Below are 16,760 nucleotides of genomic sequence, written 5' to 3'. Positions count from 1 at the left end.
CTTATCCAGTTCTTTTTTGAACCCTGTTTTAGTTTTGGCTTTAACAACATCCCCTGGCTATGAGTTCCACAGGTTCACTGCCTGCTGTGTGAAGAAGTATTTCCTTTTGTTTGTTTTAAACTTGTTGCCTATTAATTTCATTGGCTAACCCCTAGTTCTTGTGTTTATGTGAAGGAGTAAATAACACTTCCTTGTTTACTTTCTCCACACCAGTCAAGATTTTATAGACCTCTATCATATCCCCTTTTAGTCATCTCTTTTCCAAGTTGAAAAGTTCCAGTATTTTTAACTCTCCTCAATACAGAAGCGTCTTATGCCTAATAATTTTTGATGCTCTTCTCTGTACCTATTTTCAATTTTTTTTTTTTTTTTTTTTTTTTTTTTTGAGATGAGCGACCAGATCTACATGTAGCATTCAAGGTGTGGGCATACCATGGATTTCTATAGAGGCGTTCATGATATTTTCTGTCTCTTATCATCGATCCCTTTCCTAATGGTTCCTAACAGTCTGTTTGCTTTTTTAACTGTTGCTGCACGTTGAGTGGATGTTTTCAGAGAAGTATCCGCAATGACTTCAAGATCTCTTTCTTGAGTGGTAACAGCTAATTCAGACCCCCATTATTTTGTGTGTATATATAGTTGGGATTGTATTTGCCAGTGTGCATTACTTTGTGTTTATCAACATTGAATTTCATCTGCCATTTTGTTGTCCAGTCACCCAGTTTTGTAAGATCCCTTTGTAACTTGGACATAACTATCTTGAGTAATTTTGTATGTTCTGCAAATTTTTCCACCTCACTGTTTACCCCCTTTTCCAGCTCATTTATGAATATGTTGAATAGGACTGGTTCCAGTACAGACCCCTGGGGGACACCACTATTTACTTCTCTCCATTCTGAAAACTGACCATTTATTCCTACCCTTTGCTTCCTATCTTTTAACCAGTTACTGGTCCATGAGAAGATCTTCCCTTTTATCCCATGATTGTATTATTTGCATAAGAGCCTTTGGTGAGGGACCTTGTCAAAGGCTTTCTGAAAGTCCCAAGAACGCTGTATCCACTGGATCACCCTTATCCACCTATTTGTTTTAACCCCTCAAAAAATTCTAGTAGATTGGTGAGGCATGATTTCCCTTTACAAAAACCATGTTCACTCTTCCCCAACAAATCATGTTCATTCATGGACATCTGTGGAACTGGATTTTCATCTAGCTGCTGCAAAAGGCTTCTGTCTGAGACTGTGAAACTCGCATGGTTTATCACATCAACCTAAGTACACTGTGCTCTGAAGCCTCTGCAAGAGATCTTGAGTCAGTCGGCTCCAGTGGAAACTGGATCAGATTGTTGATGAGAAATCACTGGGGAGATCTCTACTGCCCACACTGCTATGAAATTCTTTATAATTTTAAATATCATAGGTTTAAAAAAAATAACTAAGGCCAAGATTTTCAGAAGTCCGCTGGTGAGTTTGGTTACCTCCATTTTAGGGCAGGAAAGGTCTTAATGGGCCCTGGTTTTCAGAGGCCAGGTTGATGCTTGATATTCCTAAAAATCTAGCCCTTTTAGACATCTCACATTGGGCCTCCCAAATCACTGCTCGCTTGTGAAAACCTTGGCCATCATACCTCTGAATCAGCTTTCTACTTCTGAGCATTAGTGTAGATCATCTATTGATATTGAAGAGACTCTGTGGAATGAGACCATTCATTCAAAAATGGAGTAGTTCACGTAGAGAGAGACAGCAGAGGTGATACGTGGGCAGCATATGAAGGGTCATGTGTCCCCCAGGTTTTTTTGGCTGCATCCCTCCCCCAGCCCAGACAGGCTGGGTGGCCCCCTGAGGTAAGTCTGGGGTGAGGTGGTGCTCCCTTCCCGAGCCCCGCTGCCGGGCTGGCATGAGCTGCCTGGTGTTGCCGCCGATGCGGCTCTATTTTTTGCTGCCCCAAGCACGGCAGTCAGGCAGCCTTCAGCAGCGTTTCTGCAGGAGGTCTGTCAGTCATGCAGATTCAGTGGTGGTTGTGCAGGTGATTTGCCGGTCCCGCGCCTTCGGTGTACTCACTGCTATGTTGCCGCTGAAACAGCAAGACTGGCAGACATCCCACAGAAATGCCACTGAAGGCTGCCTGACTGCCGTCGTCAGAGCGACTGGCAGGCTGCCCCCTGCAGCTTGCCACCCCAGGCACACACTTGCTGTGCTGATGCCTGGAGCTGCCCCTGGTTGCTGCTTATCCCCATCCCTGAACACTCCTCCACACCCCCCTAGGAGGGCGTGCACGCCACGTGGTTTGAAAACCTCTGCTCTAGATCCAGAGGCAACATGTGGGGCAGTCACATGCGCCCCCCCCCCCCAAACTTTAAATTGTGCGCGTGCGCGCACACCCTCACTATCAACAGTTATGTCGCCTTTTGACACACACAGTTCAGTCCTATGGAATGGAAAGTCTGGCTACACGTCATGGCAAAAATAAATTCTACATCTATGAGTGACTCCGTTCTCGGACTCCAAATATTCCAGATGTCCTCCCCCACCCAGGGGATTGCACCAGATGGGATGCGTGAGAAGGGAATGTTGCTGGGTGTTCGGCAGCTAGTAGGAGGTTTGGGCATATTGTCAGGAAATTCTGGGGAGTTACTTATAATTACTTAAAAGAATTGCATAGGTGGTGCTAAATCCAGAGAGGGCCCTTGTATTGCTCTGCTGGAAACCATAAACTCAAGAGCAGGAGTAGAAGGAGAGGTTTTCCCTTCTCTGTTGATAGTGACTGTGTCTAGACTGCATCTCTGAGATCAGGTTGGTTGGTTGGGGTTGGTTTGGTTTTGGTTTATTCTCTAGCTTTTTTGTAAAAAGAAGTTCAAATCTAGGAAAAAAATATAGACAGACTTAGGGCTTGACCTGAAAACTGTTCCTGAGCACAGTTCTTACAGCTAAGAATGCTTCTATTGACTTCAATAGAGATGACACACAGTAGTAAACACTACATCCAGTCGTAAGTATCTACAGGATTGGGGCCTTGGTCACCATTTAGCCCATGTTCTTGAAAAGTACATGAGATAAATAGCTTATTTAACTTTATTTAGCTTATTATGCCTAAAAGGTGAACTAGGAAATTACAGAGTTAAGATTCACACCTATGCAGAGGCCTTGTGTGTCCATCACATATGGTCTTGTGTAGGTTCTGGGGTGGTTTTCACTCTGTGAATTAAAATATAATTCTGTCCTCCGGTACTGTCTAGAATCAGGTAAATGGTAATGCTGGCCCACTAGAAACACTCCTTGTGCTTTTGTTTAATCTTTGAACTGTATGTAGCTGTGTGTGTGTACACACACACACACACAAATGTCTTTGCTAAGGTAGTGTTAAGATTACAGGTTTCATCAAACAGAAATCTCCCAGCAAACCTGCTGGAGCATTTCCAGACCCTAGCAACCAAACAGCAGGGTTCAGTGCATGAGCCCTGCAGAGTTCCTGCTGCTCTGACTTCAGCCAAAAAGACTGAAGTCCTGAGAAGTAGTTGGGTTATAATGAGGCTCCATACAAACACATATAAAAAAAATTCCCCTCTCACCCCTATGGGTGGTATGTGTCTTTCCTCAACCTCGGATCCTCTACCAGAGGCCTGGGAGTTTGAGGGTTCTGCGCAGTATCTTAGCTGTTCCTAGCACTGCACTCTTCTGGACAGAGAGCTCTGATGTTGTTCCTGGGATCGTACACAATGCCAGCCACTTGGTTGTGCCGTTCAGTGTATGCTGTTCCTGCCTGCATCTTACATCCTGCCACTATGTGTTGGACTGTCTCTGAGGCCTCTCTGCACAGTCTGCACCTTGGGTCCTCTCTAGTGTGGTAGACCCCTGCTTCAATGGATCTGGTGCTCAGTGCCTGTTCCTGTGCTGCTATGATCAGTGCCTCAGTGCTGTCTTTTAGTCCAGCCCTTTCCAGCCACTGGTAGGATTTCCCAATGTCAGCCACCTCAGCTATCTGTCGATGGTACATCCCATGCAGGGTCTTGTCTTGCCATGGCACTTCTTCTGCTTGGTCTTCCTCCCATGTCTGCTGCTGCCTCAGGCATTCTCTCAGCAGCTCATCTTTGGGGGCCATCTTACTGATGTACTCCTGGATGTTCCGGGTTTCATCCAGGACAGTGGCTTTGACGCTCACCAAGCCCCGCCCGCCTTCTTTCCGGCTGGTATACAGTCTCTGGGTGTTGGACTTGGGGTGGAAACCTCCGTGCATTGTGAGGAGCTTCCGGGTCTTCACATCGGCAGCCTCCATGTCCTCCTTTGGCCAGCTCACTATATACCGGCAGGGTATCTGATGACCGGCAGGGCGTATCTGTTGATGGCGTGGATCTTGTTCTTCCCACTGAGCTGGCTCTTCAGGACCTGTCTTATCCTTTGGTGATACTTGGATGTTGCTGTCTTCCTTGCCTCCTCATCGTGGTTTCCATGTGACTGTGGGACGCCAAGGTACTTGTAGCTGGTCTGTATGTCTGCTATGTGGCCCGCTGGTAGTTCCACCCCATCAGTCTTGACTACCTTCCCTCTCTTCACTACCATCCGGCCACACTTCTCCAGTCCGAATGACATCCCGATATCCTCACTGTAGATCCGCGTCAGGTGGATTAGCGAGTCGATGTCTCGTTCATTCTTAGCATACAGCTTGATGTCATCCATGTAGAGGAGGTGGCTGATGGTAGTTCCACTCCTGAACCTGTACCCGTATCCAGTCCTTGTGATTATCTGGCTGAGGGGGTTTAAGCCTATGCAGAACAGCAGCGGGGACAGTGCATCACCTTGGTATATGCCGCACTTGATGGCCACTTGTGCAAGCTGCCTTGAGTTGACTTCCAGTGTTGTCTTCCATAGTCCCATTGAGTTCTTGAGGAAGGTCCTTAGTGTCCTGTTGACTTTGTATAGCGCCAGACATTCACAGATCCACGTGTGCGGCATTGAGTCGTAGGCTTTCCTGTAGTCAATCCAGGCTGTGCTCAGATTGGTCTGTCTAGACTTGAGTCTTGGGCGACTGCTCTATCTATGAGCAACTGGTGTGTTTTGAGCCTCTGGTGTTGTTCCCAATGCCCTTCTGAGCTGTGCTCATGTACTGGCCCATATGGTCCTGTAGCTTGGCAGCTATGATGCCTGATAGGACTTTCCATGTTGTGGGGAGGCAGGTTATTGGCCGGTAGTTGGCGGTTCTGTTCCCTTGCAGGGGTCTTTCATGATCAGCACTGTCCTTCCTTGTGTTAGCCAGTTTGGGTGGGAGCCTGCTGCTAGCAGCTGGTTCATCTGTGCTGCTAGGCGTTCATGCACTGCTGTTAGTTTCTTTAGCCAGTAGGTGTGGATCATGTCTGGTCCAGGTGCTGTCCAGCTCTTCATGTTCTTGACCGCTGCTGGATGTCTTCTACTGTGATGGTGACTGGTTTCTGTTCTGGGAGATTGCTGTGCTCTGTTCTCAGGTCCTGCAGCCACTTTGCACTGGTGTTATGAGTCTTCTCTTTCTCCCATATGTTCTTCCAGTACTGTTCAGTTTCTGCTGCTGGTGGCTCTGCTGTTATTGTGTTGTTGCACTGCAGTTGGGAGTACACCTTGGATGGTTCTTTGGAGAACAGGGCATTTACTTTTTTGGCCTCTGCTTCTCTAGTGTATCTCCTTAGCCTGGTAGCCAGTGCTGTGAGCCTTTGTTTAGCAGTCTCTAGGGCTTCAGATGGAGTCAGGCCCTTGTATTTTTTTCAGTAGCCGAGTCTATCCTAATCTCTACACCCTTCTGTAGTTCCACCAGCTGACTAACTTCTCTCCGAGTCGCCTTGATCTTATCCTCCAACCTCATTTTCCAGGGTGGGTACATACTGTTGTTCTTCTTGATCGTGTAGCCAAGCATCTCCAGGATTACAGAGGCTGTAGCGTATACCAGTTCATTGGTTTGAGTTATGGTGGTAGTAGGGATTGTCATGAGGGCTCTATTGGCATCTTCTAACATACTATCTGATGGTACTTCTCCACTGAGCCTTGGTAATCGGTCTCGAGGATTGACTGTAGCTAGTTTCTCCATGATCTTATGCCTCATATCAGCTGCTGTGCTCTGCAATGGAGGGGGTGGCAGTGAAGTTTCAGCTTCAGGTGTGGGCTGCACATCCACTTGTTCTTCCAGGTCTTCTTGAGTCTGGGATGTAATGTGGAGTTGGTCTATCTCAAGCTGTGAGAGCAGCTTCCTCTTTACTATGTTGAAGCGTTGGGTAACTAGCTGTTTCTCAGTAAGTGTGGATGTAGGTCTTTTGTCCATCCACAGTCCCCTCATACGTTTCATATATCCCCTCTCATTAGGTCTACTGTTGTAGTAGCATTCCATCAATTCCAGGTTCTCTTGTCTCGTCCATGAATGGTTTGTTCCAGTAGCCCACTTATCGTCAGATTGTCCTGGTTCCTCAACATCTGGCGCGGACCTTGTTAATCCGGGCGACGTCCGAGCCGGCATGACTCTCCTAGTTCGTGTCACTCTCATATTTGAGGTAGGCAGGTGAAGCGTTAGGGGGTTTTTGCCCAAAGACCCCTACTGGAAAGTTGGGTACCAACCGGGATTTGAACCCCGGTCTCTCGTATCAAAGGGCGGTCTCCCGTATCAAAGGGCGGCGCTCTTAACCACTACGCTATCCAGTCCAATCTTGAACTGTGCATTTCTGCAATAATATTTATCAAATGTTTTTCATGTTATATATGGGTTGTTACTACCACAGTTATAGAAAACTGGAACAAATAGATGACTGTTGGTCCAGGACCCCTGGAAAGGCAAAGTGATTTGGTTTGCATTATATTAGACTTGTTTAAAGAGAAGAAAAATGGAATTTCTCCAGATGAGATGTATGAAACTAGGTATCTTGATTATTTGAGAGTACAGATAGAGTGTACATAGCCATGAGTTTATGGCAGGGGTGGGCAAACTCCACACGGCTCCCGGAAGCAGCGACATGACCCCCCTCCGGCGCTCCAATGGGAGCTGCAGGGGCGGTGCTTGCAGATGGGGCAGCGTGCAGAGTTGCCTGGCCACATCTCCTCCGTGTAGGAGCCAGAGAGGAGACGTGCTGCTGCTTCCAGGATCCATTTGAGATAAGCACCGCCCAGAGCCTGCACCCCTGAGCCTCTCCCCACACCCCAAGCCCCTGCTCCAGCCTTGATCCCCCTCCCATCTTCCTGCACCCCAAACCCTCATCCCCAGTCCCATCCCAGAGTCCGCACCCCCAGCCAGAGTCTGCACCCCTTCCCATACCCCAAGTCTCTGTCCCAGCCCTGATCCCCCTCCTTCCCTCCAAACTCCTTGGTTCCAGCCCAAAGCACCCTCTACACCCCAAACGCCTCATCCCCAGAGGCCGCACCCCCAGCTGGAGCCCTCCCCGCTTCCCTCCACCACACTTCCCTAACCCAGCCCAAGTCCACTCCCACACCCTAAACTCCTCATTTCTGGTCCCACTCTGGAGCCCGCACCAACAACCAGAGCCCTCACCCCCTCCCGCACCCCAGCCCCATTTTTTCTGAGCATTCATGGCCCTCCATACAATTTCTATTCCCAGATGTGGCCTTTGAGCCAAAAAGTTTGCCCACCTCTGGTTTATGGGCATGGCATTTCAGCCCTTTTGTGGAGTATCAAATGCCTTTTGACACATTTAGAGCGGTTACAAAATGGTTATTGTGCCTTGATCTAACTTACTGCAGTATGCTTGGCCAGCCACAGAGCTGAGATTTACTGTATATACTCATGCATAAGCCAAATATTTTTGGTAAAAAAGTGACGCATCAAAGAGCGGGGTTGGCTTGTAAATGGGTCTACACCAAAATTTGATGATTTTAAACTCTATGGAATCATTGAATCGAATATCTAATATGTTATTGCTTTGTTTTCCTGGAGCGTCTGCAGGCATGGAGCCCTTCAGCTCCCAGTGGCCGCACTTCGCTGTTCCCAGCTAATGGCATGCCACTTCCCGCAGCTCCCATTGGCTGGGAACAGCAAACGGCGGCCACTGGGAGCTGAGGGGCTCCATGTCTGAACGCTCTAGGTAAACAAAACGTCCAGGCCTGCTAGTGGTTTACCATAATGGGCCAGGAGCCAAAGTTTGCCAACCCCTGAAATATAGGTTCGGCTTGTGAAAGTGTCATACAGTTTTTGCTATTTTTACCTAACCATCTTGGGGGGTCAGTTTATTGATGAACGGGCTCATGAACGAGTATATACGGGATATCTTTTCATAAATCTGAAGCTTGTGTGTGTGTGTGTGTGGTGTTCTACTGCTGTATCTAGACTAGAATATCATGCCCTTTGGAAAGATAAAAGAACTTGGCTGCTACTTGAACTAGTATAAGAGAAAGTAACATTTCTATCAAGTGCTGAAAATAGAGGAGGATTTTGACTGACGGTTCTTTCCTCTATTATAGATATTTCTAGGGTGCCTGTCACTGTAATACAGGGGTGGCCAAGCTGAGCCTGAGAAGGAGCCAGAATTTACCAATGTACGTTGTGGCTCTTTGGCAATAATACGTCAGCAGCCCCATGAGCTCCCCCACCCCTGCTCCCAGTGCCTTCAACCCACCCACAGCCCTGCTGATCAGTGCCTCCCCCTCCTTCTCCACACCACCTGATCAGCTGTTTCATTGTGTGCAGGAGGTTGGGGGCTGGGGGGTAGGAGCGAGGGCATGGCAGGCTGGCGGGGGTCGGGGGAGAGGAGTGGGAGCAGGGCCTATAGCAGAGCCCGGGGTTGAACAGTAAGCTGGCGCGTGTAGCTCCAGCCCCAGAGTCGGTGCTTTATACAAGGAGCTGCATATTCACTTCTAATGAGCCACATGTGGCTCTGGCGCCACAGGTTGGCCATCCCTGCTGTAATATCTGTTGAAGTACTTGAGTCTTTACCTGTGGTTAAATACTTATTTAACTTGCACACTAACATTCTTAGTTCTAATTCATCTTTCTATAAACGCAGTTCCTAAAATACTCTAACATATGCAATGGTTGAGTTCCAGGAAACTGCCCTTAAGTAAGATATGCTAGCACCTTCTGATACAACATAATTCTTAAGTCACAGCAGCCCCTGTAAAGTCAGCTATGATGTTTTGCATTCACACTCAGCACTGAAAATTGTAATGCTGAGGAGTTAGCAATATGTTTTATATAATAATTTGAATCAATGGCTAACTATTCATACGCACACAGTCCATTTATTGGTTAGCTATGTAAAAGCTAATGCACTGAGTTTCAACCTTACAAATGACTGTATAGTTTGTTGTCATAATGGATCACTACAGTCAGGAGGTCCCACCGAGTCTGAACAAACCAGTTGCTGTTTTGCTTTTGGGTCAAAACATTTAATGTTGTCCAGCCCGGTTTAAAGGCGTGAAATTAACCTATACAGAATAGATATTTTTATGTATCAAGCTCAGCACCATAGTATCTGAGCGCCTTCTGGCAGTGCATTAAGTGGCTAACATCAGTCACATGTTTGATTTAGTTAATGCTCCTCTCAAAGAAGGATATAGTCACCATTTCTGAAAAGCTGAATGAGGTCAACTATTTTCATCCCATTCAGACTTAGCTGCGTTTCAAAGATGTAGCCTCTGGCTTTTAAAGATGAAACCAGAAGTCCTGAGCTTCTTGGTGTTTCTGGAACTGGAACTTTATGGAAGTTTTTTGGGTGAATAATCTGGAACTTTTTGGTTGAATAACTTCAAAAGATTGTATGCAGTGTTGCAGCTGAGTTGGTTTCAGGATATTAGAGAGACAAGGTGGGTGAGAAAATTATCTTTTATTGGACGAGCTTCTGTTGGTGAGAGAGACAAGCTTTTGAGCTTCCACAGAGCCCTTCCTTAGGTCAGGGAAACACGAGACCTGACGAAGAACTCTGTGTAACGTAGGTGCTGGATCTAGGGGTGCAGGTGGTGCTGCTGCAAGCCCTAGCTTGAAATGGTTTCCATTATATAAAGGGTTTAGAGTTTGGTTCAATGGCTCTCAGCACCCCCACAGCACCCTTGCTGTGTAAGATTGAAAAGCATTTATTGGACCAACAGAAGTTGGGGTGCTTTTTCGAGCCCACAATATTTTCCACAGGAAAAAAATTAGATTTACTGATCCAGCACTACTGCTCAGGCTAGAATGCGTATTCTTTAGCTAATAATAATGAGAGTTTTTTTGATCACCGTATCCCTTTCCACTTACCAGTGGCACTGGAAGTCTTTTAACAGTAGGGGTGCTGAAAGCCAGTCCCCTTAGCTCTGTCTGCCTCTCCCCCCCACCCCACCCCCCAGTAGGGCTGGGAGCAGTGCAGGGGTATGGGGCTAGTGGCCGGGACCCACGCCCCGGAGGCAGGGCATGGAGCTGGGAGCAGGGCCAGAGCTGGGACTCAAGCCCCAGGCTGGGGAGTAGCGACCCGGTGTAAAATCTGGGGGTGCTGCAGCACCCCCCTGCACTGCTAGTTCCCACACCTGTGACACTAAAGAATATGTTTGATCATCCTCTTGTAACTAATCCTAATCTGCAAAGCAAGCAGTTTTCCATGTATTAATTTGCAGCTCTTTAGCTGACTCTTGCCTTTCTTCCACCAATCCATGTGGAAAGAGAACAATCAATTATTTGTTTTAAAGGCAGTTACTAACCATAACTGGTTACGGCATTTAAATCTGTTTTGGGCAGAAATGTAAAGACCAGAGACTGCCCTGTAATATCAGCATCTGTGTGGTTTTAGAGTGAAGAATGAACCATTCTCCCCCAATTTCTAGTCATGTGAGTACAAGACCTTTACCTTTGCTTGAAAGGGCCTTCAGTGCTTTTCTAATCAGATTTGCAGTATTAACCCCTAATATCCACTCTCCCAAGTGACCTGAAACACTCTTGTGTCCCTGGATGTCTCTGATTTGTTTCTTGTTCTTCCAGGGGAAGATCAGATGACTAGCTTTAAACTAATAACTTTGTATCCTCATCTTGTAAACTTAGACACTGTACAACTACAGTGACAGTAAAGTGTCACTTAAAAATCTGAGACAGTGGTTGGTACCTCTTGAGCTTGTTGCTAGGGTTCTAAGTTCCAGGGATTCAGCTGTGTTTTCTAAGCTTCGGGTAGGCTCTGTAGGTGTAATTTGCAAGGTCAGATACTGATACTCACAGGCAGAGGTGGGTATTAATTTACGCTTTTGCAGGCTACCTGAATCAAGAAGTGTCATAATTTGGGTTTGGTGTATACCCGCCCCAGATTACTTGTGATAATAACTAATACCACATTAAGTCCTTTGACTAAGGGAGCATGTCCATCATTAATTTCTAGGAATGTTAGTGACGGGCTGATTTTAGCTCTCCAGTTGCAGTCTAATCATATTACAGCATTAACTTTGGGCTTGTCTACACTGGCAATGTTAAAGCGCTTGTGTGGTCACAGCATAGTGCTTGGAGAGAGCTCTCCCAGTATTCAAAAAAACCACTTCCATGAGGAGCATAGCTACCTCCCAGCGCTAGTGCACTGTCTATACTGAGTGTCTTATTTCCAGAAGTAATAGTTTGATGAAAGGGTTAATTGACCTCCTTCAAATAGGAGCCTGAGGATTTGCCTGTGGGGAATATATTCCACAGCAAATTGCTGTGGGAATACTTAAGCACTTTGATGTAAAGTAAAAACAGTCTCTTGTGTTTGAGTACAATTCAGAGAACAAAAGGACCATTTTGCTAAATTGTGCAGACAAACTGACTCGCCCGGAGTAGAAGTCATTTCTGTATTCTGGTATCTGTTGTATCCATGCTCTCCTAATAAAAAAAAAAAAAGGCAGTTTTTGTTTATGAAGCAATTTGTTACTTTAAGGTCTTTTTAAAATAAATAAATAAATTGGTTAAGGACTGAGGATGTATTATGAAGTAATGGCATGAAAGCAAGCAGTATATATCAGCGGCACTCAACCTTTCCAGACTACTGTACCCTTTTCAGGAGCCTGATTTGTCTTGCATACTCCCAAGATTTACCTCACTTAAAACTACTTACTTACAAAATCAGACTTAAAAATACAAAAGCATCACAGCACACTATTACTGCAAAATTGCATAATTTCTCATTTTTACCATATAATTATAAAATCAATTGTAATATAAATATCTCTTACATTTCAGTGTATAGTATATAGAGTAGTATAGACAAGTCATTATCTGTATGAAATTTTAGTTTGTACTGACTTAGCTAGTGCTTTTTATGCAGCCTGTTGTAAAACTAGGCAAATATTTAAATGAGTTGATGTACCCCTTGGAAGACCTCTGCATACCTCCCCCAGGGGTACCTGTACCCCTGGTTGAGAACCACTAGTGTAGATTACCTGCTTTATTTTGCTTCCACGTCATTTTTAAAGGGGGAATGCCTGTTTAGCAGGAACATGGACATTTTCAGAAGGGACTTTAACAATAGCCTACAACTCTGCTAGAGGAACATACAAATGGCCCATAAATCCATCAGGAACACAGTATTAGTATGTGTTACATTTATGAGGTATTCTTGAAAGATGTGATGTGTAACTGAAGGCTTTCATCTGCTGGGTGTCAAAGTCGTCTTGTTAGATGTTAAAGGAATGTTCGTTTGATCTATTTTGGGTTCATTTCACTAGGAAGATATGAATGGCAGTTCCAGAATAGTTGCAAGGCTTGTCCCTTTTGTTTTTTGCTGCCATCTCTATATTAAGAGTTTTGAAGATTTTTCCTTCCAACTTTATCTCTTTTCATCCTATCTAAGCTTTGCTGCTGTTACTTTCCCCCCTCGCAGCTTGTGATTGTGATCCCCGTGGAATCCAGACACCTCAGTGTAATCGCTCCACGGGGCTGTGCACCTGTAAGGAGGGTGTCGAGGGACCCCGCTGTGACAAGTGCACCCGTGGATACTCCGGCATCTTCCCTGACTGTGCGCCATGTCATCAATGTTTTGCTCTGTGGGACGTCATCATTAGTGAACTGACCAATAGGACACAGAGGTTCCTGGAGAGAGCAAAAATCCTGAAAATCAGTGGGGTCAGTGGCCCTTACCAGCAAACTATCAACACTATGGAAGAGAAACTGAATGAAATTAAAAGTATCCTTGCTCAAAATCCAGCTGCTGAGCCCCTTAAAAACATTGGAAATCTCTTTGAGGAAGCAGGGTGAGTACAGTACATGTTCTGTGACTATTTCCAGCTCAGTTTGGGCTCGATACTCCAGTGTGCTGAGCACCCTCAACTCCCCAGTAAGAGCTGAGAGCGCTCATTGTCTGGCAGGAAAGAGCCTGCAGTGCTCTTAGTCAGATTCTACTGAGCGCAAACAAAATGCAGCTGGGACCCAAAACTGTCATGATCTTTGAAACTTTGGAAGGGGCGGCCATGCTTGTATTTTGTCAGCCTGCCAACCAATAAACATGGAGCCAGCATGCTGATTCCTTGTGCTTGTCCTTTGCCCTGGGGGATCACATCTATTATGTGAGAGAATGCAGAGACAGAGATTGAATTCTTGGAATTTTGTTTTATAGCTATCTATATATCAATGCAGACTTCTTTCTAATCTAAAAAACTAAACATTGTCAACAGAAAATGCCAGTGTTGTAACACTGGTTGTCGCCATTTCATAAAGTGTAAGATGCAGAAGTCCTGTATTCATTGTATTTAAAAATAAGGAGACAGAGAATGGTGAGCCCCTGTGAAATCTAGGATAGTTAAATACCAACAATCTTTACAGTTATTGATTGAAATAATTTAAAGCAGTTGATGGAATATGAGAGTTTTCCATGCACCTTTAAAACGTTCCCAACCAAACCAGAAGGGGAGGCTAAAATGCTTGTGAAGAGGTTTTATAGTTAATGATTTGTGGCTGCTCCCCAGCTCCATTAACCTGGATCCCAGTAGAGTTGTCATACTTGGGTGCTGGATTCCAAGAGAGGTGAAGGCATGCAGAGGAACCACTCTTCCTCTCCCCTCCTTGATAAACCACCTCACCTTTGCCTCCCTTCCATCTGGCCTGGCAAAGGGGAGGGTGGTGCCTTGCCCCAGTAGTGATGGTCCTGATCCAAAGCCTAATGAGGTCAGTTAAGTCTTTCTATTAGTTGAGGCCTTATAAGAGCCTGCTCCTTAGAGCTGGATGTGTTTTGGTGCTGGAGGTCCCAGGTTCAGGTCCCATTGATGACAATGTACCTATGTCAGTGAACTGTGGCTGCAGTCACCTCTCTGGTTCCACTTTATTAGGCCTCACAACAGAAGTCTGGAATTTTTGTTGGAGCAAAAAGACTGGCAAGCAGGGAACGGCTTGCTGAGCAGAGGAAAGAGCTGATATCACTCACCTTTTACCTTTCTTGCTGGAGGTGGGATGTTTTCTCCCACCTCTACCCAGAAGATGCCATTGGCAAAAGGGGATCTTTATAAAGTAGTTAAAAGAATCCATTGTGTTCAGAGAATTTTTGTTTGTTTCTGACATTCAGTTGTAGTAATCAAAAAATGCATTTGTAGCTGTGTGGGATGTGAAGCAAATTCTGTATGGATCATAGTAGTTGACACACTGACCTATGCAGTTGCCATGGTTCAAGAGCATTACAGCAGAGTTCTGGAATCTGGCTCTGGTTAATCTTACACAAAGCAGCTGTTTTCTGAGCAATTGGGTGCTTTGAGTTTATAAATGTGTTATAGATTAAAAAGTAGTTTTTGTGATAAAGGAAACAAAACCAGTATTCTAGGAAGGCAAGCTGTTACAAATCGCTTACAGCACTGATCAAGGAGGGATGGAAGGATTGTAACTACTGTACAGCTTTCTTTATTAAAAAAAATTCAAGGCTAATAGATCTTTTTCCTCGAGTAAATGTAGGTTCTGTGTTTTTGCTTGCAGCAAGCTAACAGCAGATGTTACAGAAAAGATGGCTGAAATAGAAGATAAGCTCTCTGTGATAGCGTTAAAAAGCAATAACACGGACACTCACCTGAGGGCCCTGGAGATGGATGCAGAGAGCCTAGACCACATTGTGAAAGAACTTGCAGAACAACTCGAGTTTATAAAAATCTCCGATATCCGGGGTGAGGTGTCCCATGGGGAAAAAGGAAAAAAGCCAGGGCAGCAAATGATTAAATAAGCGTATGGTTTTAAATATCAGGTTAATCTTCTAAACAGTAATAAAACATGTTCTGTGAGTGCAGTTTCCTTCTGAGTCTTGGCAGAGTTGCTGATCTAGCAGGAATTGCTTTGAAGTCTCTGTTTTTGTGTACATTGCAAAACTAGCTCAAGATCTTAGGGAACAAAGTCATCTTAAAACCTCTTAATGTATAGAAGTTGTAGACCAGTTACATGTACCAACAGTAAGCCCTGTGATATACTTGCATTTTGTTACATACCACAATTAAGTACACATACAGATGTCTGAAGTTACTTTAGTTCACATTTAATTACATGAGATTACTAAGTTTCTGTATGTAAGACTGCATGAATCTTTGTGAATGTGTGTCACACTTCAGGGCTAGATTCTACCACCCATACAGAGAGTGACATTAACCCCTGTGCAGAAAGCCTGCACTAGGATTGGCCAATATATATTCCCTGGCAAGCCTGGACTTCAGTGGTGTGTAGGTCTTGTGCTGGACCACTGCTTGTGGGTGAATTGCACCTACTCACCAGGCAGTTTTCATGGAATCAAAGAGTCACAGAAGTATCTATCTTTGAAGATCTGGTCCTAGATTTATCTTTGCTTTCAGTGGGAGCGGGATCAGACCCTTAGTCTGCAAGAATTTTCAAACTTTTTAATATTAGAGAGTCAAATTCTGTAGACCACTGAAATCAAAGCATTAGTGGGACCATCAATGAGAGGTTTGTTTAAGGATAGCAGAATTTTCCCCATATATAGTTCAAGCATATAATTTTGTATTCAGTTTAATAAAGAAATGGCCTTATACAATTTTGTCATCCACTAGATTCCCCATAACAAATTGTTTGTACTATAAATTCAGCAATGAGGGCTGATTGCTGAACAGTTGGATCTAATTTCTGCAGGAGCCTTGGATAGTATCACCAAATATTTTCAGATGTCCCTGGAGGCAGAAGAGAGGGTCAATGCCTCCACTGTTCACCCTGATAGCCTTGTGGAACTGTCAGCTCAGACACGACAGGAAGTGGAAGACTTAATCAGTGAGCAAGAGGCCCAGTTCAAGGCAAAACAAGAAGAACAGTCACGCCTTCTGGATGAACTCGCAGGCAAGCTGCAAAGTCTGGATCTTTCTGAAGTGGCTGAGAAGGTATGTGGTTAAGATTTGTTTGGGTGTAGAACCTGCAGGAAAACATCAGTGGTGCTGTTGCAGAAATGACAGGCAGGAACGCAAAGCCTGCTACTTTGTTGGAAGTGGGTTTTACTTATTGAAAAATGCTTGTCTGTCTGGTGTGCTGAGAGAGATTGTGAACTGGAACTTCTTCCATGACTTGTGGACCACAAGGTATGCACTAGCTTTCAAATCCCACCCACTTCACCCATCCTATTTCCAACCTCCTCTCCCTGACAGTACTCAGTCGTCCCATTGTTTCTTCCCATGACCCAAATCCCACAGTCCTCTGCACCCACAAAGAATTATCAGACTTGGTTGATTTATAAGACCAGGTTTTTGGGAGCATGAGCCCCAAAAGATCAAAAACTACTCCACTAGGCCTCTGCAGCACTCTTCTTCAACAAGTATCAGAGGGGTAGCCGTGTTAGTCTGGATCTGTAAAAGCAGCAGAGAATCCTGTGGCACCTTATAGACTAACAGACATTTTGGAGCGTGAGCTTTCGT

At 45.1% G+C, this 16,760-nt stretch overlaps 1 protein-coding gene across 1 annotated transcript in view; it reads left to right on the top strand.

The window, feature by feature from the left end:
- Positions 1 to 16,760, top strand: part of LAMB1 (laminin subunit beta 1) — a 76,428-nt gene that overhangs the window by 44,145 nt on the left and 15,523 nt on the right. Inside the window, exons 24-26 of the mRNA XM_032803996.2 lie at positions 12,764 to 13,133; positions 14,839 to 15,023; positions 15,991 to 16,232. Of these exons, the coding sequence (XP_032659887.1) occupies positions 12,764 to 13,133; positions 14,839 to 15,023; positions 15,991 to 16,232 (797 nt within the window). The remainder of the gene's footprint in view (positions 1 to 12,763; positions 13,134 to 14,838; positions 15,024 to 15,990; positions 16,233 to 16,760) is intronic.

Source organism: Chelonoidis abingdonii, chromosome 1 (assembly GCF_003597395.2).
Source record: "Chelonoidis abingdonii isolate Lonesome George chromosome 1, CheloAbing_2.0, whole genome shotgun sequence".
NCBI classification, from domain to species: Eukaryota; Metazoa; Chordata; order Testudines; family Testudinidae; genus Chelonoidis; species Chelonoidis abingdonii.
This window is presented reverse-complemented; position numbering and strand designations above follow the sequence as displayed.